We start from the raw sequence: 22,931 nt of genomic DNA, 5'->3' as shown, positions 1-22,931 counted from the left end.
TGTTGCTTTGTAAAAGAAAATACCACCTGTGATAAAACTGTGTACGACTTATATATTGTGTTCAGCAGAGATTAGAAGGTCCTCAATGGAGTTTAGAGCTGCCCAAAAATGAAGGTTCCCATTGGACATCTGTATGGACTAATCTGACGCAGTGTTCTTGAGATGGAAACCTATGCAGTCCCTGATGGGCACTTGATTTCTTTCCACAGCTTCTACCTCTTCCATCCTCTGTCCTACGGGATGATAGGACCCATGGCCTCTGACCCTAGCAGCCCAATGGCAGGACTCCGGTGGATGGACTCCTGGGAGTTCTAGAGCCAGCAAAGGGAGCCTGGGAACAGCGGATGAGAAGCATGAGATCTGCTGCATGTCAGGCTGATTCTGGTGCTTTGGAGACATGTGACTGTAAAATGCCCTCTCTGGAGAACTCTGGGTACAGTAGCCCTGTTGCTTTGGCATTTGTTTGCACTGCCTGCATTGGAAGATGCAGAGGATGACCATGAGAAGGTCCTCTTAAAAAGACTCATGTCCTGAATCCTTAGGTTGTATTCCGGACAACTGGCTGCTTAAATCTCAATTCTTTTGAGCAATATATATCAGTCAAACAGCAGTGGCATTCCAGCAGACTAGTACAAGTTGGAGGCTGTGTGTAGTTGCATGTTCACATGTGTGTGTGTATGTGTGTCATAATCTAAGCACTGTTACAGTTTGAGAGCCAGACAGTGTCTGAGACTTTAGGATTTTTATCATGATTAACAACCTTTCTTATGGTGAGGATTTTGAAAGCTTCATATCAGTATCTGAGGACCTCCATTTTACCCTGCCCTGGCTGTCCGTGGTTTTTTTTGTTCTGACCCTGAATTTTTAGAATCTGACTGAAAGGGGTCTGCTTGAAATCTCCTGAGCCACTGTGCCTTGCCTGTCTCCCAGACCCTCTGCAGACAGAGGAGATGGAGATTGTTTATCCCTGTATACTGCCTTGCTTTCTGGTCACCTTTAGTCATTTGTAACAATCACCTAGCAGGCCTGTGCTCAGAGCCAGACTGTTCCAGCTTGGTGCTTTGTAGTTTCTTTGCAGTTCTGGCTGAAACTGCTAAGGAAATTACAGTGGAAATAGCAGGTGATTTGTTTTCTGCCCCAGTATGCTGTGAAGACCAGTTTCTTGGGGGTGTGCTAGAGACTGAAATGATAGCTTGGAAATCTTACAGACAGCTGTCATTGATCTTTTGATCCTAGCTATTTCAGTGCCAGTACCTGTGCTTTTAGGGGGAAGGCTTCATCTTAATGAATGCGGCATCTGCAGAACTGGCTGTCAGTGCCATGGTATCTGCTCGCTGTATTCCATTATTGAGCAAGTTCCCTCTCATAGATGGCTGAACATCAGATTACTGTATTGAAGGAAATGTGAGGCCAGGCAAAAATTCTTTCTGTTAAGTGTCAAGAGCCATTGGATGTTGAATCCACCCCTTCTAAGAAAGCAGAATTCTATTTATCAGGTGCCTTTCTCCTGTTAGGTCTATTTTTGTAAATGTTCCTTTTATTCCATCTCCTGCTTTTCACCCAATCTCAATTTCTTGTCACAGTTCAATGTTTCTACCTTGTAGCATCCAACATGAATGACACTTAGACCCCAGCTGTGTTCCTGTCTCAAAGTAATATTTCCAAAACTCTTTTGTGTATGTTTCAAGGAAATCAAGCCTTTCATTTCAGAGTTCTTTCTCTGCTTCTCAGCCTTGCATCAAAATTACAGGTACAGGGAGAGCAGCAGGTGAGCATGCCCATCTTTAATCATGAATTGTGCATTCATTTCTTACCAAACCTTGAATTCTAACATATTTCCTATAACACAGAAGGGCTGCATTAGCATAGTTGTTCTGTGGGGGGGACTGAGACTCCAGTCAGACTTGGTTTTGTTCCTCTTTAATAGAGATCCATAACATTGTTCAGTAAAGCAGCTGCTTGCTATTGTAAGGGTCTGGCTTGGTATGTCACATCTCTCTCCAGAAGTTGACTCCTACAGACACTAACTCAGATGGTATGAACCTATGCTTTTGATTCTAAAGGTTTTGAGTTAATCACCTGCTGGTAATACATGCTGGGAAGTCATTGCACTAATTAGCTACTGGGTTTGATGATTCTTTTCCACTTGCTATTGCAGGAAGTGCTCCCACCTGCATGAGCCAGGGGTTCACAGAAGTGATATATAGGCAAGAAGGATGAGGGAGAAGGCTGCAAACTTCTTCAGATCCTGCTTGATCTGACAGCAGCTGTGAATTGTTAACTGTTGACAACATGGCAGGCAGCAGTGCAAGTGCTGCCTTTGTAGCAATGTGATTCAGCATCTCCTCCTCTTGGTGAGATTATCGGCTTAAAGCCTTGCTATCCTGAATATATCCTGAGCCTTCTCTAAGGTAGTCCTACTGCCATGGGGAGGGGTTGCCAGAAGAGCTGATAAAAGCTATGATTTAAAGTGTGGGTTTTTTCCCAGCTCTTACGATCACACACTTGCCATTAGCACTAACAACAACAAAAAACTAAGAAACTTGTGGATGTTTTGGACGGACAGTTTCTAACTCTTTATTCATCAACTTAAATCTGTGGGAAAGCAAAAATCAACTCAGTAACCTCAAATACTTCAGTTATGAAGGGCTCAGCTTTGTAGGAACTGCCTGAGGAAAATGAGCCAGTGTGTTTCTTGGCCAGGGACCCTCTACCCTTTATTGCTAATAATCTTTTGGGTGTAGTTTGGACAGCTGAAGGTGGCAAATGTCATGCTCTCATCCCACCTTCCTATGCACAAGCCCAGCTTCTGTTTCAATACAGAGAGAGATTTATTTTTCTTTAGGACTGCCATTTCAGAAACCCTCTGAGAGCACTTGATTAGCATTGAAACTAATCTATTTCTTAGACCTTAGGTGCTGGTAAGGGGTAGAGGCATACAGTGAAAAAAATCTAGCTATTCCACAAGAGGGAGCAACCTCCAGCAGAATCTTTTTTTATTTTTTATTATTTTTAAAAAAAATTATGCTGGACTTACATGCATTAAGATGTCTGCATTTGAAGACTAGAGGGCGGATATTTCATCTGTACCCTCTGGACTCCAGGGGTTGAGTTTTCAAGTTAAGTGTAAATTGATGTTGCTCTGTTTTCTTTCAATAGAAAAATACCGAAAAATTATTTTAGTTAGAATTTGATCTTCAATATTTGCTTCTCAAAACAAAACCTGTCAAGCCGTAGCTGGAAGATACCCAATACTTTGAGGTCAATAAAATATAATAATTAGGATTCCTTTACTGACTCTAACTTAAAATGTCCAGGTGGTACAGATGTGAGGCAATGTGTGCAGGGCACTCTTCGCTTTCTGAATGGAATTAGGGCTGCTTCAATTTTCTTATTTGTGCTTGTGGAATGAGTTCAGGTTCATTTTGAGATCTGCTTATTAGTCCTCTTCCCCAGTCATGTGGAAAATAGCTAATGGTGCTTTCTGAGGCCAGAAGATGCTGTTCTCTGGAGCAGCTGCTCTCTTTGAACTTTGCTTGACAGGGCTGCTTTTATCACTGGCAAAGTATTTCATCAAACTGTATCCATGGATTCAAATCACAAAAAGCTGCAGGCTGCCAAGTTCCCTGCTTCAAATTCTTTTTTATGTGTAAACTCTATTTTCACCTCTTCAGTCTTTTGAGGATAGATAGAAGGCCTCTAGGCTCATCTAGCTTCATCCTAGACTATCCATCCATCTTAAAAGGTTTCTGTTAACAGTCGCTTCAGGACATCTATGTGTACCCACCTATTCCAGCAGCAGGGACTGGCCTGTTTCCAGGAACTGGACTACTGCTATGAGACACAGATGTGACTGAGGAGGATTTGAATGGAGATTCCTGTGGCAAGGTTGTTGACTTTGGTCCAGATGGAGGACTTTGTGTCATGCACTGCTTACCGGCATTATTTGCGGCTCTGTAGGTGGGAGAGCCACCACCACTCTCTTGTCTGCAGAGAGTTTTCTTTTTGTATCTTGATTGGAGGGGCTTATTAATGCACGAAGGGCATTGATAGGATCTACCTTTTTATATCTCCCTCCTTCCTTCTCCTTCAAGTATGCCCGAAGTACAGGACATGTCTCTTGCTTCTCCTCCAATTTTTAGGCTGTACATCAATTTCTTACGGGTGCCTGAACAAGAGGTAGGACAAGACACCTCATAGTGTCCCAAGTGGATGAATACATGTCACGTGCACTGAGAGCAAAACCAGAACTTTGTTATGGAAAGGTAAACAAATGTGTTGTTTGACAGTTCCCTCCTGTCCCTTTGTCCCTCCTGTATCCCTCTGAGAATCTTTTTTTCAAAGAACTTGAGAGTGAACCAGCTGCCAACATGGAAACACAGGCATTTACCTGAAATTCTCCATTGCCACACTTAGGGGCTTCCCTTCCAGAGGCCGTGCCCATTTTAGTTACCATCTGGGTTGGCACTCTGTGCACAAGTACCATTATAACACCATTTCCTTCTCTCAGGATCCTGCTGGCAATGTGAAAATCTCCTTAGTGATGCCCTGTGCTTCTGCCAGCTGGGGAATATAGGTAAGATTCCCCCCCGCCCCTTACAGCAAGTGACCCCTCTTGGGGCTAAGTGGCGCTCCCACACATTAGCAAGCATGTGTCATGAGAGTAAGAATGTGTGGACTGTTAGAACATCATATGGCTCTTTCCTGCTGGGAAAGGAAGGCTGAAGATAAGAACACCACCTCCCTAGCATACTTGGTCTCTTTGGGGGGCTGTGGGCTGCAAGCAGTCAGGACTGAAAATTGTCTCTGTCTTTAAAGTACTGAGACCTTGGTTGCATGTTTGGTTGTGAGTTGTTTAACTCCCTTATGCTCTTTGCTTGAATGTCAAGGGCTATGATTGTCAAAAATAATAGCTGAGGTAGGGGACATGCTAGCACAGAAACCACTCCTGCTGAATTTGTAATTGGTCCTCAAACTTTGCCAAGTGAGTTTATTGTGTTTTATAAGAGGCACTGTTTAGAACCATCCTTGGAGAGCTTGCCCCTGACTGAGCAAGACTTTGGAGCAGCAGTGAGAGGGGTGGTTCTGTTATTCTGTCCTATATTCTGAACCTTTCTTACTAATGCTGCGCGTGTGTGTGTGCGTGTGTGCATGCATCTATCCATGAACTGAATGTCTTCTAATTCTTCTGAGGTGTGATTTCTGCACCATACAGTGTGGATGGGAGAGTGTTCCCTTGAGCTATAAATGTATTTTGTACAGGAGATCGTGGAAAATGAGGTAGAACTTGGAATTTAATTTTGTAATAAATACCTCTTCTTTCAAGCATTCTCTTTTGTGTCTAAATCTTGAGGTGAGGTGGTTTTCTTCCCTTTCCCTCACATGCATGCTTAAAGTAGCAACATGAACTTTAAATGGACCCATTGGAGGGTATGACCTATGACAATAGTGATCTACATCACCTTTTAGCATACAAATGTTACTGGACTGCAATTCTAGGAGGTCGGGTTTTATCACAGTCCAAGTGATGTGCTGATAAGCACAACAGAAGTGAAACTGGTACATTTGGATGAGAATAAAGTGCTGTCTGTTGAAGTGGGTTTATTTCTCCACATTAAAGATGTGTTAAATTGTAAATATGTATAATATGTCAGGTTTAATGGGTATATTCAACAAGCTTCTGGTATGTTGCCTATGAACGCTCCACTTGACAGATCGAGCACTTTATTCAGGAACCCAACATTTTTCTGTAAGTCATTCTTACTTTGAATGTGTAGTGTCTGCAACATCAGACTGATGCACAATTTTGTACAAATGAGGCCCTTGCTGTGAACTAAGTGCAAAAGTCTAGAATAAAACTGGAATGCTGTAAATCAGAATCTGGCTCTGTGCCAGGCTGTAGTGACAGAGCAGCAACAAAGGGTTGCCATCCTTGGGGTGGAACTACATGGGGAAAACCAAAGGCCACTCTCCATCATATTTGAGAAGTCCTGGCAGTCTGGCAAAGTTCCCGCCAACTGGAAGAGGGGAAACATAACCCCCATTTTTAAGAAGGGTAAAAAGGAAGACCCAGGGAACTATAGGCCGGTCAGTCTCACCTCTGTGCCTGGCAAGATTATGGAGCAGACCCTCCTGGAGACTATGCTCAGGCACATGGAAGATAAGGAGGTGCCCTTCACTAAGGGCAAATCGTGCCTGACAAATTTGGTGGCCTTCTATCATGGGGTTACGGCATCTGTGGATAAGGGAAGGGCAGCTGACGTCACCTACCTGGACTTGTGCAAGGCATTTGACACTGTCCTGCACGACATCCTTGTCTCTAAATTGGAGAGACACGGATTCGATGGATGGACCACTCAGTGGATAAGGAATTGGCTGGATGGTCGGACTCAAAAAGTTGCGGCCAACGGCTCAATGTCCAAGTGGAGAACGGTGACGAGTGGTGACCCTCAGGGATCGGTACTGGGACTGGCACTGTTCAACATCTTTGTCGGCGACATGGACAGCGGGATCGAGGGCACCCTCAGCAAGTTTGCCAACGACACCAAGCTGTGTGGTGTGGTCGACATGCTGGAGGGAAGGGATGCCATCCAAAGGGACCTGGACAGGCTGGAGAGGTGGGCCCATGCGAACCGCATGAAGTTCAACAAGGCCAAGTGCAAGGTCCTGCACGTGGGTCAGCGCAATCCCAAGCACGACTATAGGCTGGGCGAGGAATGGATTGAAAGCAGCCCTGAGGAGAAGGACTTGGGGGTATTGATTGATGAGAAGCTCAACATGAGCCAGCAGTGTGCGCCTGCAGCCCAGAAAGCCAGCCGTGTCCTGGGCTGCATCAAAAGAGGTGTGACCAGCAGGTCGAGGGAGGTGATCCTGCCCCTCTACTCCACTCTGGTGAGACCCCACCTGGAGTACTGCGTCCAGCTCTGGGGCCCCAGTACAGGAGAGACATGGAGCTTTTGGAGTGAGTCCAGAGGAGGGCCACGAAGCTGATCAGAGGGCTGGAGCACCTCTCCTGCGAGGACAGGCTGAGAGAGTTGGGGTTGTTCAGCCTGGAGAAAAGAAGGCTCCGGGGAGATCTAATTGTGGCCTTCCAGTACCTGAAGGGGCCTACAGGAAAGCTGGTGAGGGACTGTTTATCAGGGAGTGTAGTGACAGGACAAGGGGTAATGGGTTTAAGCTGAAGGAGGGCCGATTTAGATTGGATGTTAGAAAGAAATTCTTTACTGTGAGGGTGGTGAGGCACTGGAACAGGTTGCCCAGAGAGGTTGTGGAGGCCCCTCCCTGGAAGTGTTCAAGGCCAGGTGGGATGGGGCTTTGGGCAACGTGGTCTAGTGGAGGGTGTCCCTGCCCGCAGCAGAGGGGTTGGAACTAGATGATCTTTTGAGGTCCCTTCTGACCCAAACCATTCTATGAAAATACAGCCTTCTCATTTGATGCCCAGATCAATGCTGGAGGAGAACCGACCAGTCTGTTTAGACATGTTCCAAGGGCTGCTAAAGTAAAGCCAGGACGGCTAGAAATGGGACTGTGGCCTGCACAAGGTGATACAATAGGCTAACAGATGGTTACTGAAAAGCCTATTGACATTTTGTATTGCTTCAGAAAATGCAAGCTGGGCTTTGGATATTGTCTGAGCAGGGCTACCCTTCTGGAAAGGAGGACTGCTGATACAGAAGCTGTGTGAGAGTGTAGGGAGATGACTGTAAGGAAAAGGCATGAAGTATTGTTGAGAAAATACTGGTAATATCTGAAGTAAAACTTTACTTCTTGCTGCCCTCCAAGGGAAGAATGGCTTTTTTCTGCAGGTAAGTGATCTCACGTGGGTGGACACTGGTGACTGATTCCATTTTGCATTTGTTTTGAACCTGCCAGGTTTCTAGGCTTCTAAATTCCAGCCATCGTCCTGTTGCATGTTCCTCAGCAAGAATGAGGCTTTTTTATAACCTAGTGTTTTAATACAGAGTTTGTGGTTTGTGCTCTGTCTTCAAGCTGCTGCTTAATCTTCTTTTTGCTAACCAAACAGAAACTTTCAATGCAAGTTGCTTTCTCTAGCCCTCAAATTTCCCGTGCCTCTTATCTCATTTTCTTCAGTTTACCCATATGGTTTCCCAAACTGTACACTGTCTTCCAACATCAGTCTCCCCAATTCCATAAATCTTCATTGCTCCTACCACTGCTTCCTCGCTTACATCCAAGGACTGTGGTTGTCGTACACTTTGGAGTTGTTTTCTAATATGCTATCTCTAACTCTGTAGCTCCGGCCCGTGTAATGCATGCTCTGGAAACAGAAAGGTGGTGCTTTATCTGAATGGGCATAGTCTACCAAGTGTTATGATTGCTGTAAATTGCTTTTTCCGTATTTATCATTCTTGCACTCGTTGTTTTATCTCCAGATTTCACCCAAAGCTAGTCATCCTGCTGTCTTGCAGCTGACAAAAGGTAGTTTTCAGGCTTCATTCATCTGACCTTTTTTTTTTTTTTCCCCCACCATGTAGTTTAGGATGAGATAGTTCTGAAGTACCTGGTTTTCTCCATTGACCAGAAAGGGAGTTTAGGTTACTTGCCCATATGAAGGCATCTGTGTTGGGTCAGCTGAGTCCCACCTTGGCAGTGTGCTGATCCTTTGGATTGCTTTAGGGACAATAACTGTCTGGTTACAAGGTGGAGACAGAAACTAGCTGAGAAGCAGGGAGGAGCTGGTTGAGATGAGAATGTCAACGTGCATAAGATGGTGTATCTTTATTTAAGACTTCTGAACTATGTGAGAACAGCCAAATAAAGCCAGTGCAGCTGAAGAAAGTGAATTTAAACAATTTAACAACTTCCAGGAGAAATCCCATTGGAGGCAAGTTGGAGGAGATAAATTTAAACAAAGGACAACAAGAGCACAAGCACCAACTATGCCAGTGTTCATGAAGCAAGGACAGGAAGAGCCAAAGAAGCCAAAGATGAGAAGCTGAGTAACAAGTTCTTAATGGACTTCAAATACAAGAGAGAAGCATCCAGAAAGTGAGAAATGAAGCTACTAAAGGCTGCTATGAAATAGTTGTGGGGAGGGGGAAAGCAAAAAGGCTGCTTCGTGAAATGAAGACATAATGAGGAACATCAAAGTTAATGAAAAACTGTGAGGACAGAGGTAGTAAGAGGCAGATCAAGAATTAGACCACTTCTTGGAAGAGAGGGAAAGGCAGGGACTGATGGATCACTCTGAAAAGTTCTACGCTGATCTTCAAATGCTTTTATTATAAACTCCCTACTGGGTTTTTCATTATTTCCTCTATGCTGTTTTTTATCAGGCTAGTTAGTTTCTTCTTTACTTAATCATCCTGTTTGGCCTTTTTGAGTATTGCCAGTTTTTATACTCTGTCTGCTGAAATATCTTTGTTTCAAGCATTAGTAAAAAAAATAAAATTACAATAAGCGGGTTAGAGATACCTTCAGGCAGCTTTTGTAGGACTCATGGGTGCAAGCTATCTGTGCCTGCTGATTTTGTCTTTATTGCCAACAGTTGCTGTTTAACATCCTTCTAGTTACTAATGGATTGGAAAGTGTTTTATGATGTGGTCTAAGTACATCATTCTCCTAAGACAAAGCCACAATATTTATTCAACGCTGTCCTCATTTTTGGCTGGGATAGAGTTAATTTTCACCAGAAGCTGGGAGGCGACACAGCCAGGACACCTGACCCAAACTAGCCAAAGGGGTATTCCATACTATGATGTCATGCTCAGTATATAACGGGGGCTGACTGGGGAGGACAGGTCACTGCTCAGGGACAGGCTGGGCATCGGGTTCTGGGCAGTGAACAAACTGCATTGTGTATCACCTGCTTTGTTTATTCCTTTATAAGTAGCGTTGTTGTTATTTCCCTCTTCCTTTGCTGGCCTAGTAAACTGTCCTTATCCCAATCCACAAGTTTTACCTTTTTCTTCAGATTCTCCTCCCCATCCTACCTGAGGGAGAAGCTGTGTGGTGCTTAGCTGCCAGCTGGGGCTAAACCATGACAAATACTGAAGTATTTTTGACTCTGGATTTTGCAGGTGCAAAATTTCTCACTGAACTAGAGAATGGTTTGATAGAGCCCCAAAACAGGAATGACTTAGGTGAGGAGGAGAGGACCTCATGCAGAAAAGGAATCTCACACATAGAAGCAATAACACATGGGGTTTGCTTTGAGAGCAGATGGCTGAGTGCAAAGCCGAGAGGTGGTGGTGCTAACACAGCCTTGCCATTGAGGAATGGGCACAATTAAGTGCAAAATCTTTGTTTTAATAAATCACAGCAAAGACACTTCTCAGAGGCGACCGCTGTAGATCAAATGATTGTAGGAAATGCCCTGGTCAATAGTATCAATTCAAATTGGAAGAAGGAGGGAAAGAACAGATGGATCTGAGATCAGAGAGAAGACAATGAGCACTTCAAAGATTGGCACCAGCAGCACTTATGAAACAAAACAAATCCAGTGGGAAAAATACAGAGGCGGCTCCACAGGGAGTAAAGCATCCTTTCACTAAGCTTTTGCCATGATGTTTTGGCAGCTGAAGGATGATCCAGAAGCATAAGGACAGTTGGAGGAAGATCCAAGCCTGTGTGCCCTGTCCCTAGGTAGGACAGAAGCCTGGTAACTGTGCTGACACAGTGCTTACCAAGTTGCCAGGCATATTAGCTAGAGCACTGTGTTGAGCTAATGAGGCTGGAGAGCTTTGGGACCACATCTGCTTGCATCCTGCCAGCTTGGAGTGCACAGACCTCTATAGTTGTGTCTTATGATCAAATTCAGCTTGTGTGTCAAGACTGACATGGTAGATAGGCTTTTCAAACTCTCTTTGGTAGAGTGACTTACAAAAGCTGGAGGTCGCTTCTTGGAAGATCATAGCCTGGTGGTGGTGGTAGCAACTGGTGGATTATCACTGTGCTAGAGAGCACAAGGTGAATAACAACCAAGGTAAGGTCTCAGCATCTGTAAGGGCCAGACCTGGTCCAACAGCCTCATAAGTGAAAAATACTAAGGCTAGCAGCTCTCTGTGTGGTCCTGTTTGGCTTCTCTCCCCCGCTTCATGCCCTGTCAGCCTTGGATTGTTTTCACCTGCCTGTATTGCCAGATGGCCCTGGGAGATCCAAGATGAACCTGGAGATGTCTAGGAGCAAATCAAAGTCAAAAGATATGTTTTTATTTTATTCTACTGTTGAATCCTCTCCCACACATTGTTCCTCCTCCCTCCGCCTATCCCTCTCCACTTAGCCCAAATCCTCAAGGTCGGTAGTGCTGCCCTGCGCTCCCCGCAGGCACGTTGTCAGCCAGCGAGCTCTGCAGCTGTTGCCTTCATCGTTCTATGGGCAAGATTATTCCCTCCTGCATCTGTCGTCTTGTTATGCAACTGCACTTTGTGATTTGCTTTGCTGCTGAGCTGTGCCGCACCATGGCCTGAGGGGGTAGCTTGAGAAGACTGCTGGGAACTTGCATGACTTCTGCTCCCACCTGAGGATGGGGATGGGAGTCTGGGGAAAGAAGGAGCCGTCATGGTCTGTGGTTTTCAGACTGGGGGCAAGGAGGAAGAAAGGGGATTAGCTGAGCCCAGGAGTCTGTCTCCGAGGTGAGCAGGGAGCCTGAAGCAGCTAGATCAGAGTGGCATTATTCATGAGGCCTTGCAGATGTAGTATTGGAAATGAGCAGGAGTCCAAAGGGGGATTTGGGTTTGTTGGTACAGCAGCTGGGACAAATACTGACGGTGCCACAGCAGCGTGTGCAAAGCAGCCATCCCTGGGCCAGGCTGATGGTGTGTCCCTGGGGAGGGAGGTCAGTTCTCCAAGTGCCCTGAGCCCCGAGTGCAGGGTTGGGGACTGGTGTTTGTGAGATAATTCCTGGTTCTGTCACACCCTTTTAGGAGACTGGGAAAGTTTCTTTCCCTGTGGGTAAACTGGGGCACTGAAGAAGTAAAGCCGACACTTGGCAGGGGCAGTTATGAGTGCTGGTTCTGTAATTTGAAGGGGGCTGTAGATTACAATAATGAGACCCACTGCAAATTAAAAACATTATATAAATTAGTGTTCTTCCAAAGCATAAAAAACCACTTTATTTTTCTCTTTTGGGTCAGTGAGTTTCTCCAGAAAGCTGCCTCCCCTTTTTTCCAAGTGGCCTAAAGATGATTTTGGAGCAGCCTGTGCTGCTGACCTGGTTGTTCTTCACTCATGACAGCTCCAGGGACAGTCTTGTAGAAATCCAAGAACATCTCAGAAAAGAACTGAGCTGCCAGCCTTGGGAGCCAAGGAAGCTGGGGACCATCACAGGAAACCTTCAGACTGTGGAAACGTTTGCAGTGCTTAACCTCTTGATGCATCCAGGGGCTTCCTCATGCTTGAAGGCTCACAAAACACTTGAACAAGAAGGGAGGTTTCTTGTTTGTTTTCCCTTGTACTTTAAATCCTCTCTAGACTCCACTTGTGCTGTCAGCACCTCAGTGCCGTGGCAGCAGGAGGAACTCCTCTGACAGCCACGTAGCTGCGAGGGAGAAGCTGCTTGGCACGCAGGGAAGGGCACTGTGTCTCCCCAGCCCTCGCTCTTTTAAGTCACGTGAATGGTGGTTTCAGATGTTTCTTACCTTTGAGCTCTCCCTGTCTCCCACCTCAAGTCCCTCCTTACAGCTCCCTCCTGTGCTGTAAGACCTATGCTGTCACAGGGAAACAACTGCTGGCTTTTTTCAGGGAGAGGGCATGTACCAGTGCCCAGGCACTGGCAAAGGAATGGATTCTCTGTTCAGAGGGGCAAGGAGGGTGGGGAAACTGCTCCTGAATGTGCCGTACCCTACCCAGAAGGAGCTGGTGCAGGGAAGGAATTAACTCTCTTTGGTTCTTAGACTCTGCTAAGTGTCATACCAGCATGGGTATGGGTGCCAACAGGTAGGCAGCAGTGTTGCCGGCCCGTTGCCTCTTTCATCAGCTGGGGCAACTGTATGTTCCACAGAAGGAGAAGACACGTCACGCGCAGCACTTTTGTTGCCGCTGATATTGTCTGGTCTGTTCTGACACTTGTGCCTTGTCTGTGAGCACTCAGCGTGCAGCCACCATCTGCAGCACAGAGGGAAGGTGTGGGGGGGAAAGACTTTGGACAGGAGCCACCATTTTCCCTTGCTGCCATGGCTTCACTGCTATTGTCTGAGATACTCTTGCCATCAGGAATGATGGCTGAACCTGTATTTCACTGTTCCTCTGGGATGTGATAGCTGGTACGGTGCCTGCATGGACCCAAGGAAAGGTGTCCCATATCCTAAGTAAGCTTTAGGAGCTGATCACTCTTAACTACAACAACTTGCTTTTGTGGTGCTTCTTTTCCTCTTCTATCAGCCAGCTCTGAATATATTCAAAATGTTGCTAGGCAAATATTCAGCCTCGGTTGCTGCTCTGACTGCATGTAATTGCTTCAACTCTGCTCCTTGGTATCCTGTGGTCTAGGGAGGACTCTCCGCTCTCCTTTCCAGTGCCCTGGCAGCGCAGCACTGCCTTGTTCTACTCCCCTTTCTTGTTAGCAGGGTCAGGTTGAACTGTCCAGCCAGGCTCTGGTGAAGCTCCATGGCTGTGTGGTTGTGACAACAGGCTGAAATGTCAGAGTAGCTGGTGCAGATGCATACAGGATGACACTTCATGCTCTTTACCGGTGCGCTTGATCAGCTGTAAGATAGCTAAAGGTTAATGTTTGCGTTGGCACTGCCAGGCTTGTGTTAACCTGATGTTTCTCGCTGCTCTTTCAGACTCCTTGCAGCTTCAGCAGTTATCGCACTGATTTGTCATTAATCCCAGTGTGAATGTTTCCTTTGCAACCACACAGCTAAGATGCTGTTTTTAGTGGGAGCTTGTTGTGGACCAGTGGATGGTGGACAACAGCAGGAAGCACTGCAGGCTGGCAAGCTGCAAGATGTTCTGAGCCCCCAACCATGAGGTGCCCTTGTAACTTGTGATTTTTCTTTATTATTGAATGCTTTCTATTTATCCCCTGTTCTCTGAGGATATAGATGCATAGAGATCATATGCTTTTTCAGGCTTTTCTTAGTTATCATGAAAGCTAAACTGCTATATTTTTAACAGAAACCATTTGCATCTTTCCAGGACCTGGGACTTTTGACGTTAATTAAGTTTTTTCTAGCAATGGCATTCTAAACACAGCAAACCTGGAACTTCATTTGTTTTCTGGCTCAGTAGCCAGAGATCTGAAGCATTTGTCCCATCTGACAGTTTAATTTCTTTGTGAGTTTGCTGGACTGTTCAAGAGGATAAGGTTCTCCAGCTTCCTGTAATGCATATGGAGCTTTTCCTATACAGCATCTTGTCTGGTCTGTGCTAAGAATGTGGGGTCTCAAAATCCGGAGACAACAGGTAATTTATTCTGGCACTTGCAGAGACGTCTCCAGTGGCTTCCTGCTGTCACTGCAGTCAGTGCTGTCACTCTGGCTCTTTAGGAGAAAGGCCCCTGGGAGACAAGCTGGGGCCAGGGCGGAGGATGTAGCATTGTGCCTTTGAACTTGTCTCCTTCCATAGATTAATTTCAGTACTTCAACCAGAAGATCCTCCTTTCTGCCTACACTGAGTCAATGTGCTCCTGGGTTGGGTCAGAGGCTGCTGTCTTCTCTCCTGAGTACAAGAAATAAGTTGGATGTATAGAACCAGAAGTTGTAATAAGATCAGCACAATTGTTATTTCAGAGCAGACTGTGACGGTTTCAGCAATATTTGTGCTTTTGTGTTGCTCACATCCTTCGGAAAACCTTTACTTGCATGACTGCTCCGGCTTCCCTGGGTTTTGTTGTGCTGCTTGAGACCTTGCTTGCCCCTTCTTGCTTTGTTTCCTCCATGCTGCCTAAATCCTGGGGCCAAATTAAAAGCAGTGTTTCCCTTTGTCTGAGCAATAAAGAGAAGCTGGGTGTCCTGAACATGTTTGACAAAGATGGCATGTCTTCTGTTCTGTTATTAACAACTTTGCCTGGTTCAGCTGGCTTAATTAGCCTTTAATTAAACACGTATCTTGCAGTGTCTAGACTGCATCTGCCTGTGGAGATAGCAGGTGGCTGCAGGGCATCCTGAGTCTCAGTGGAAGTGGCTGTAGTGTTGGAGTGCTGGAGCATCATTGAGGACCTCCACAGCAAAGTTGAGCTCGTAGGGAGCTGTGCTGAACGGCGAGCAAGGACGCCTGGGTCCGGGCCCCCTCGCTAGCAGTGCTCTGCCTGCTGCTTCACTTGTAAAATCAGGCAGATCGGGAACTGTCAACCATGCATGAGCTAAACTTTCTACTCTGCCCTGCGGCTGCGAACCCGGGGAGGGGTGGCTGGGGAATTTTTTTTTTTCTTCTTTCCTCCTTCCCCTGAGTGGGAAATATAAAGTGAAATCTTCCTTACTCGTGAGGCGGTCGGGGAAGCCTCGGGTGGAGGAGAAGGGCACCGGGGAGCTGCGGTGCTGGCGGCCCACCGCGGGCAAGGGCAGGGGCAGGGGCGGAGCGCGGATGCCCGCCGCGGCGGGGGGCGCGGGGGCGAGACGCCCAGGTGAGCGCGGCGCCGCCCGCCCGGGGGTGCGAGGGGGCAGCGGCGGGCGGCGGCGCCCCCCCCGGCGGAGCGAGGGGCGGGCGGCTGCCGCTCGGCGGCCCCTCCGCCCGCGGAGCGAGCGGTGCCAGCGCCTCGCCTCGGGCGGCGAGGGGCAGGTCCCCCCGCCATGGAGAGCGGGATGCCGCTGTCTGGCAGGCAGCGAGCGCTGATCCGGGAGAGCTGGCAGCGGGTGAGCGGCAGCCCCGTGCAGCACGGCCTCGTCCTCTTCACCAGGTGAGCGGGGCGGCGGGGACGGGATGCGGCCACCGGCACCCTAGCCCCGGCCGTCCGCCCGAACCGACCCGTGGGGGGACGGACGGGCTCCGCTTCTTGGAGAGAAACGCTTCCCTTCGCTTGGCGACGGCTCCCGGCCGGCTCCCGTGCCCCGCCGCCTCTGCCCTCCCCGGGGCTGGCGGTCCGGAGGGAGCAGCGCGGGGCTGAAGCCTCTCCACCGCGAAGCCGCGGCTGCCGTGGGGCAGTGGCGTGAGGAAGGCCGTCCACTCCGCCCTGCTTCCCGGCCTTTCCCACCCTCCGCGAGTGAGAACTTTGTTACGGGGAGATGGAGGGCGAGGGAGAGAGGCAGCGGGCAGGTTTTGTGCGTTTCTGCCCGCTGATCCCCTGCCTTGTCACCGTTACTTCTGCTGTGCCTGCCCAGCTCTGGGGAACGTATCGAAGGGGCCTCCTAACAGTCCCGGGCACGGCGCTCTGCAGCCCCGGGCAAAGACCTGGCCGCTGGGGAGGGATTCGGTCTCAGGGCAGAGGAAACGGTGTGCTAGGGGGAACGGCTGAAACCCAACTCCTTGCCTCTCCTGAGCAGATTAACGTCTCGATTATGGGAAGAGAAAATGGAAAAATCTGTGAAAAGTCGTTTAAGAAGAATGGCCAGAGAGTTGATGACCAGCTTCCAGAGCGGGGCACAGCAGGCAGGAGCCAAACCTCACAGAGCAGGGCTGTGAGCAGCAACAGCAATGTTTGGGAGTTTTAGCGGAGAGGGATTCGGTGGTTTAATGTGCAGGATGGGGAGAAGAGAGACTGTGGCCTCCATGGACAGCATCAGCCTGTTGTAGCTGCCTGGGTGGCTGCTACTGAGACCCGTATGTGACTGGCATACACTGGCAGGGAGGATGAGGGGGGAAAATGGGAGCTGGTGAGGGTGTGGGAGAGTGGGGCATTAGCTGAGTTTGTACATGCTCCCTTGCTCAAGTAGGAAAGTCGGCTGCTGGAGCTTGCAGGCCTTCCCTGGATTTGGGAGCTTTGGGGCTCAAGGGGATCACGAAGTGGGAATGGGAAGAGTTGAGACAACAGCCAAGGCTTTGGGGAGAAGGGCCAGGCTGGAGGAATTCCAGCAAGCTGGGACTGGTCCTCAGGTGCCATAAACATGTATCTGAGAGCTGGGACTGCGAGCTAGAGAAATAAAGACTTTTTTGACTGTAGGTAACCTGGATTGCCCCAAACTAAGACTTTTCAGAACTTCTGGGTCCTTTACAGGTGGGGAGGGATCAGTAGGTGGGAAGGGAGGCAGAGTGGGGGGCTGCAGGTGTGCTGCTGATGGGGTTGTTCCTGGAGTGAGCAGGACTCTAAATAAAGCTGAGGAAGTGAGGTGGGGGTTTCTCTTTTGCTGTTGCAGGTTGTTTGACTTGGATCCTGACCTGTTGCCCCTTTTCCAGTACAACTGCAAGCAGTTTGCCAGCCCTCAGGAGTGCCTCTCTGCCCCCGAGTTCCTGGATCACATCAGGAAGGTGAGAGAGGGGCCGTGGCATGGCCAGAGCACGGCCTCTGTGGAAGAGGAAGCCCTTAGGCAATGGCTTGGGACTATGGGGTGTCTGACTGGGGAAAGCATGGGAAGTCTCCTCCTGAGGTGGTAACTACAGGGGGTTATTCATGCTAGCAGAAGGTGCTATTGCTGGGACAAAGTGCCCTACAACAGTGGGAAAGGGATGAATATGTGGGTTGTGGTGGGTAAGAAGCACCATGCTAATTTCAATGCCCTCATCTGAGAGTGGACTGGCTCTTGTGAAAGTTGGAAGCTCTATGGTGGAAGTGCCTCAGTGAGCTCGCTCCTGTCCAGACAAGGGCTGGAGCCCTCTGCTTGGCCGCATGCTGACAACAGAGCTGGGCAGTGGGCCAGGCCTTCTCCACTACTGTGGAGAGGCTGTTGGTGTGGCTGCAGAGCCAGAATGCCCACGCTGTCTCTTGGATAGCCTCTGGGGGAGTGCTGCGATACGCGTTCACCTCCCCCCGAAATAGGGAGAGGAGCAATGCTGATGTCATCTGGAGGAGCTCATGCATGGACAGAATTACGTCCGGTGCAGCGGAGACCCTTTGCTGAGCCCTGAAGAGCAGCCACACCAGGGCAGAGCACAGTCTTGGCTTGCAGATGCCGTCATAAACTGTGTGGCTCCATCTTTAAACCAGTAAGAGGCTGTTTCAGGACTGCGCTCCTCTGATAGCTGAAGCTTTTTGTTATTTTCCAGCCTCTGTTTATTGGCAAAGTTAAGTCCATTTTTACTTCTGCTATTATTGCCTTGAGCTGAAATAGCTCTTTGCTCTTGTTGCAGATAATTTCCCTGTTGAAATTATAGAGCACAATTCTATCACCTCTTGGCTTTGCCAAGCTAACCATGCCCTGGCTTTAATCTCTTCTTCTAATTTGGTGTGTCTGTTCCCTTCATCCCTCATTAACTGTTTTCTGTCCTGTTTCCATTTGACTTTTCATGCTCCTGGGAGACCATCGTGGTACTTGCTTTACCAGACCAGGTCTCTTGGCTGCACTATCCACCCCATCTCCTCAAAATACCCTGCCTGATCTTAGAATTGGAGTTGCTTTTTTCACAATTGCACCATCTTGGCAAATTCTAGTTGGAAGCTCTGGTCCTGGCAACTTCCAGAGCTCCTCTGCAGTTGTCCTGGGGTCCTAAGAGCTGTAATGACTGCATCAGCATTAGCTCTGGGCCCGTAAATGCTCTGCTATAGCGCTGTTTACCCTCTCTGGGACAGGGAGGTCAGCAGTGTTGCTTGCTGTGTTACCTCTGGCAGCATCCCATGGAAGGATGTGGTGTGTGCGCTGCTGCCAGCGTGCCTCACTGATGTGACACACAGCTCACAGTAGAGCAAAGGAAAGCTCAGAGGGCATCTGCTGGGCTGGGAAGTGGTCAGGCTGAGAAGGGTGAAGCAGAGGGGTCAGACTCTTTGTTCTTCTGGGAGAGCAGCAGAGCCTTGCTGTTAATGCTGTTCTGCCTCTGTGCTCCTGCAGGTGATGCTGGTGATCGATGCTGCTGTGAGCCACCTGGACAACTTGTCCTGCCTGGAAGAGTATCTCTGCAACCTAGGCAAGAAGCATCAGGCAGTTGGTGTGAAGGTCGAGTCTTTCTCGGTGAGGTGTCCTCTCTTGTCCCCCTGTGGCTGTGTTCATGCAGCCTTGCCTGCAGCCCTTGGCTGTCCCCATCCCTCTGTGCCCACCTGCTGGGTTCAGCTGGCTGGAGAGAAAGCTGGTGGCTCAGGGCAGACCCCGAGCTGCTGATACCTGCATAGTGATGTTGGCTCAATCAGGCAAACCCTTGAGCTCCCCTCAAACAGAGGAGGATAGAGGGGAGCAAGGCATTTCCCCTGTTTGAAGAGGACCACGGTTTGGGGCACTGCAGAGTCTCCTGTGACACAGGGCTGCAGGCTCAGCCTTTGCCCTCGGCCCTGGATCTCTGCATCAAATGCTCTGGGCAAACCTCACCGCACCTGGGAAAGGGAGTATCTACCTCTCCCTGTCCGCGCTGGGATGGGGTTGCTGCACCTCAGCCCCTGCTTCCTCCATGGCAGTAAGACAGGAGCATCCTCCATATTAAGCCCTTGCTTAGTCCTCTCCTGTTGTCAGCCATGGACGGGAATGCTGGATAATGTGGTGGGGAAGGGTAGGTTGAAGGAAAGGCTTCTAACCAATGCATGGCTCCCTCCTAATACCACTACCTGTGGTATCTGGTGAGGGGCAGCATAGGGAAGGGGATGGCATAGGCTGGCTCTAGGCCCCCTCTAAGCAGCCAGGGCTGGGGTGGCCTGGCCCTGCTGGTGGAGGAGGAGCAGCTGCCCTGCAATGGGAGAAGCCCAAAAAGGCAGTGAAGCGAGAGAAGGGGCTTCATGTCATCCCCCGGTGCTGAGCTTGATGTCTCCGTTTTTGGTTTGCAGACTGTTGGCGAGTCCTTGCTGTATATGCTGGAGAAATGCCTCGGCGCTGCCTTCAACCCAGACATGCGGGAGGCCTGGAGCAAACTCTACGGTGCTGTGGTGAAAGCCATGCAACGTGGCTGGGAGACCCTCCCAGAAGGGGACTAGGTCCTGTCAGCCATGCCCATCTCTGACCACACTGCGGTCCTGGGCAGGGGGAGTGTTCACACCACGTTCTCTGCCTCTCTCCACCTCTGTCTTTCCCCATGCACCAGTCCATCGCTGTCTTCTCCAGTCACATGTGCTTCGGGGCTCTCCCAGTGATTCCGCCTTGCTTCGACATGGCCACATCTCTGCCTTTGCTAAGGGCTGGCAGGGCACGTCTCTGCAGCAAAGCCTAGGAGTGCCGCAGCACAGGTACGCCGCCCTGCCCCAAGTTCCTTTGGGCTAGCTGAGGCACCAACACCCATATACCCACTCTGGTTTTTAGCTGGCTCATCTTCCCTCCTCTTGCTACCCACCCTAGTTAGATGACAGCTAGCGTAGGCCTTTTGGGCTTATTTGCCCGAGATCCTACTTGCTGTGTTGAGACCTGTGAGATCCGGCACTGCTCACTCCTGCCACGCTGCTGTGGCCAGTTCAGCTGTGGCAATGGCGGATTTGGGTCCCTCCAGGGACAGGGGCAGCAGAGGTGGGAGCTGGCTGTGCCATGTGGCCGCCCTCCCCAAACTTTGCAGGGAGCTTTTCCCTCTTTCTCTTCACCAACATGTCATTACCGGATGGTTAATCCCGGTGCTCTTTTCTGCCTTGCCTCTCCCCTGGATGGGATCCATGGCTTTTCTTCATGTCACGCTGGCCACAACTCAACGCGTTTCCTAGGGATGATTCAAGCAGTTTGGTCACGTTAATCCTGAGGTGAGGCTGCTTTTAGCAGGTCTGGGCTGTCAGCTGAAAGGCTTTGTGTTGGTTTGGCTGGTTGGTTTAGCCTCAGAGCCAGCTGAAAGGCAGCAGCAGTGGTGGCTGTTTACTGCTTTGTGTTAAGGAGAATAAAGTAAATACAAGGAAAAGATGTCTTAAAATAAAAATGAAGGTTGCAATCATGTCATGGCAACAGCTTCCAGAAATCGTTCTGGCTCTTGGCCAGAGGAAGCATAGCTGGAATTTCTCTGCTGATGCTGTCAGGACCTGGAGCGCTTCCCAGCTGCACACAGTGCCCTTTAGTAATCCCTCCCAGCCACACTTGAGACACGGCCGCTTCCGAGCAGAGCAAGGCACCCAGTTAGGTGCATGCAGCAGTGGCTGTGTCAGGACAGGAGTGAAAAGACAGCGTCTGCCAGAAGAAATCCCAGGAAATGGCTGAGAGGCAGCACCTGAAGGCTCTGGGGGGAGCTGAACTTGAGCACTTTGAAGAAGAGTTCATCTTTATGGGGAAGTCACTGTGGGACAGGCAGAACCACATTTCCAGCCTTCACTAGCCCCAGGGCAAGGACATTGGAGCAAGTACTCCGTTACAGGCAGTGCCCTTTTTTTGCTGCTCCTTCAGGGCAGGAGGAGCCCAGCATTGAGGGCTGAGATGGTCCTGTTCTAGAGACCCGTTCCTCCTATATTCAGGCATCCTCCACTCTGGGGCAGGAGAAGGCTGCCTGCTCCTTGCAGCTGCAGCTGAGGTCTCCCAGCTCCATGCCATGGAGGGGATGATGGGGTGCCCTGTGAGATGAGGCTTCCTGCCACCAGGTCTGGTGGTGGCCGTGGGCTTCCAGCAAGCAAGGAGCCCTCCAGCTGAGTTTGAGAGGGGAGCTGAGGGGTGTTGTGGAACAGGCAGTGAACAAACCCTTGTAGGATGCTCGCTGTCCTCCCTGCGGTACCAGGCTCTGCTCCTGCAGTCGTACAGCGTGGTGTTGTGCATCCTGGCCCATGGCTCTCTCCATCAGTTGGGTCAGGTGAGGTCCTCCTTGTTCTTGTGCCAGGCAGTGAGGGATGCAGGAGACAGGGTTGGGGGGAGACGCTGGCTGTGATGGCATGGTATGGGGCAGGAGGGTTTGGGAATGGGGACATCCTCTTTGCAACCATGTTCTATGGTATCAGCCTTCAGCATCACAGGGGGAGACCTTCTGGCTCTGTGTGACAAGTAGGCAGCTGTGTGATGGGTGGAGTGTGGGTGTTACTGCCCCAAACCATCCCTGCTCCCTCTAGCTTTCCCAGCTCCTTGACTTCTCTGTACCACGTTTTGTGTAACTCCCAAGAGAACTAAACTTGTCTGTGTGCCTCTTATACCCAGCTGTACTGTTTAATAAAGAACAACAGCGCGTCTCGGACCTTTTTGTTGCTTTATGTTTAATATAAAAGGCCTAAGCAAGCCAAAAAAAAAGGATGACAGAGAGGGGCTTACTGGTTTCTTGTTGCCTCTAGCTTTGGAGATACTGGTCACTGTGAGTGCTCGACTGACATGAGAAGGCATCCAGCACCAAATGTCTGTTGGGAGCTTTTGTGCACTGTAATTAAATGGATGAGCAGCAGAGGGGCTAGCAAGGCATCCTGCTGCTGATTGCTCATTAACTTTCAAATTTAACAATCTTTAATGGAATTTGAATTTTAAGCAATTGGCCTAAAAATCCCTTTTCTGTTGTTCAGATGCTGCTTTTGTTCTTTGAGATACTATCAGCTCACCTGCTGCTGGTCACCCACTGCTGGTTGCCTGCAGCAGCAGGGCACGGCCTCGGTGCAAAGTCCTGCCCGGCTCCATGCGGCATCCACCCTGCCAGCTGGACTGTGGAGCTGCCCTAACAGCCCTGCCCCAGGGAGCAGCTGGTGGGGATGCAGGAGGTCCTGTCTCCCTGGGGCATGTTCTAGCTTTGACATGGTGGGTTTCCAGCCCTGGGAGAAGGCACTGAAGAAGTCCCTGACTGATGGTCCCTAGAGCGAGGAAGCCAGCTTCAGGTCTGTAATAGCATGTCCTGAGAGCTGGAAATCCCAGCCCTGCCACAGGAGAGCATGGTGAGCATCCTGGGAAAGCCACGCTGCTCTGCCTTGGGCAACGTTTAGGATGGGGCTTGTTCTGCAGGGCAACATGTGATGGGCTGTGAAGGGTGAGGAGAGCAGCAGAGATCTGAATGCAAAGAAATCCTCCCTGTGATTAATTTCTAAAACAAATTTTCCAGCTCTTCCTGGCCTGCAGCACAGCTGCCAGCCTCAGGGCTGGTGATGGGAGCCCAAA

The 22,931-nt window shown here is 49.4% G+C and overlaps 2 protein-coding genes across 5 annotated transcripts in view; both read left to right on the top strand.

Moving 5' to 3' along the window:
* Positions 1–5,328, top strand: part of POMT2 (protein O-mannosyltransferase 2) — a 29,801-nt gene extending 24,473 nt beyond the window's left edge. For all 3 annotated transcript variants that reach the window (XM_054827029.1, XM_054827028.1, XM_054827030.1), the window contains exon 21: positions 210–5,328. In XM_054827029.1, the coding sequence (XP_054683004.1) occupies positions 210–315 (106 nt within the window). In that variant the 3' untranslated portion in view covers positions 316–5,328. The remainder of the gene's footprint in view (positions 1–209) is intronic.
* NGB (neuroglobin) lies at positions 410–22,025 on the top strand. Of its 2 annotated transcripts, none has more exons than XM_054827039.1 (4): positions 410–433; positions 17,193–17,304; positions 18,819–18,938; positions 19,739–22,025. In XM_054827039.1, exons 1-4 carry the CDS (start codon positions 411–413, stop codon positions 19,883–19,885), a joined length of 402 nt encoding a protein of 133 aa, XP_054683014.1. In that variant the 5' UTR covers position 410; the 3' UTR covers positions 19,886–22,025. The 2 variants fall into 2 exon arrangements, with proteins under 2 accessions (XP_054683014.1, XP_054683013.1); XM_054827038.1 differs by lacking the exon at positions 410–433 and adding an exon at positions 15,533–15,799.
* Positions 22,026–22,931: the final 906 nt, after the last annotated feature.

Source organism: Grus americana, chromosome 5 (genome assembly GCF_028858705.1).
Source record: "Grus americana isolate bGruAme1 chromosome 5, bGruAme1.mat, whole genome shotgun sequence".
NCBI classification, from domain to species: Eukaryota; Metazoa; Chordata; class Aves; order Gruiformes; family Gruidae; genus Grus; species Grus americana.
Note: the sequence above shows the minus strand (reverse complement) of the source record. Positions and strands in the feature narration are given on the sequence as shown.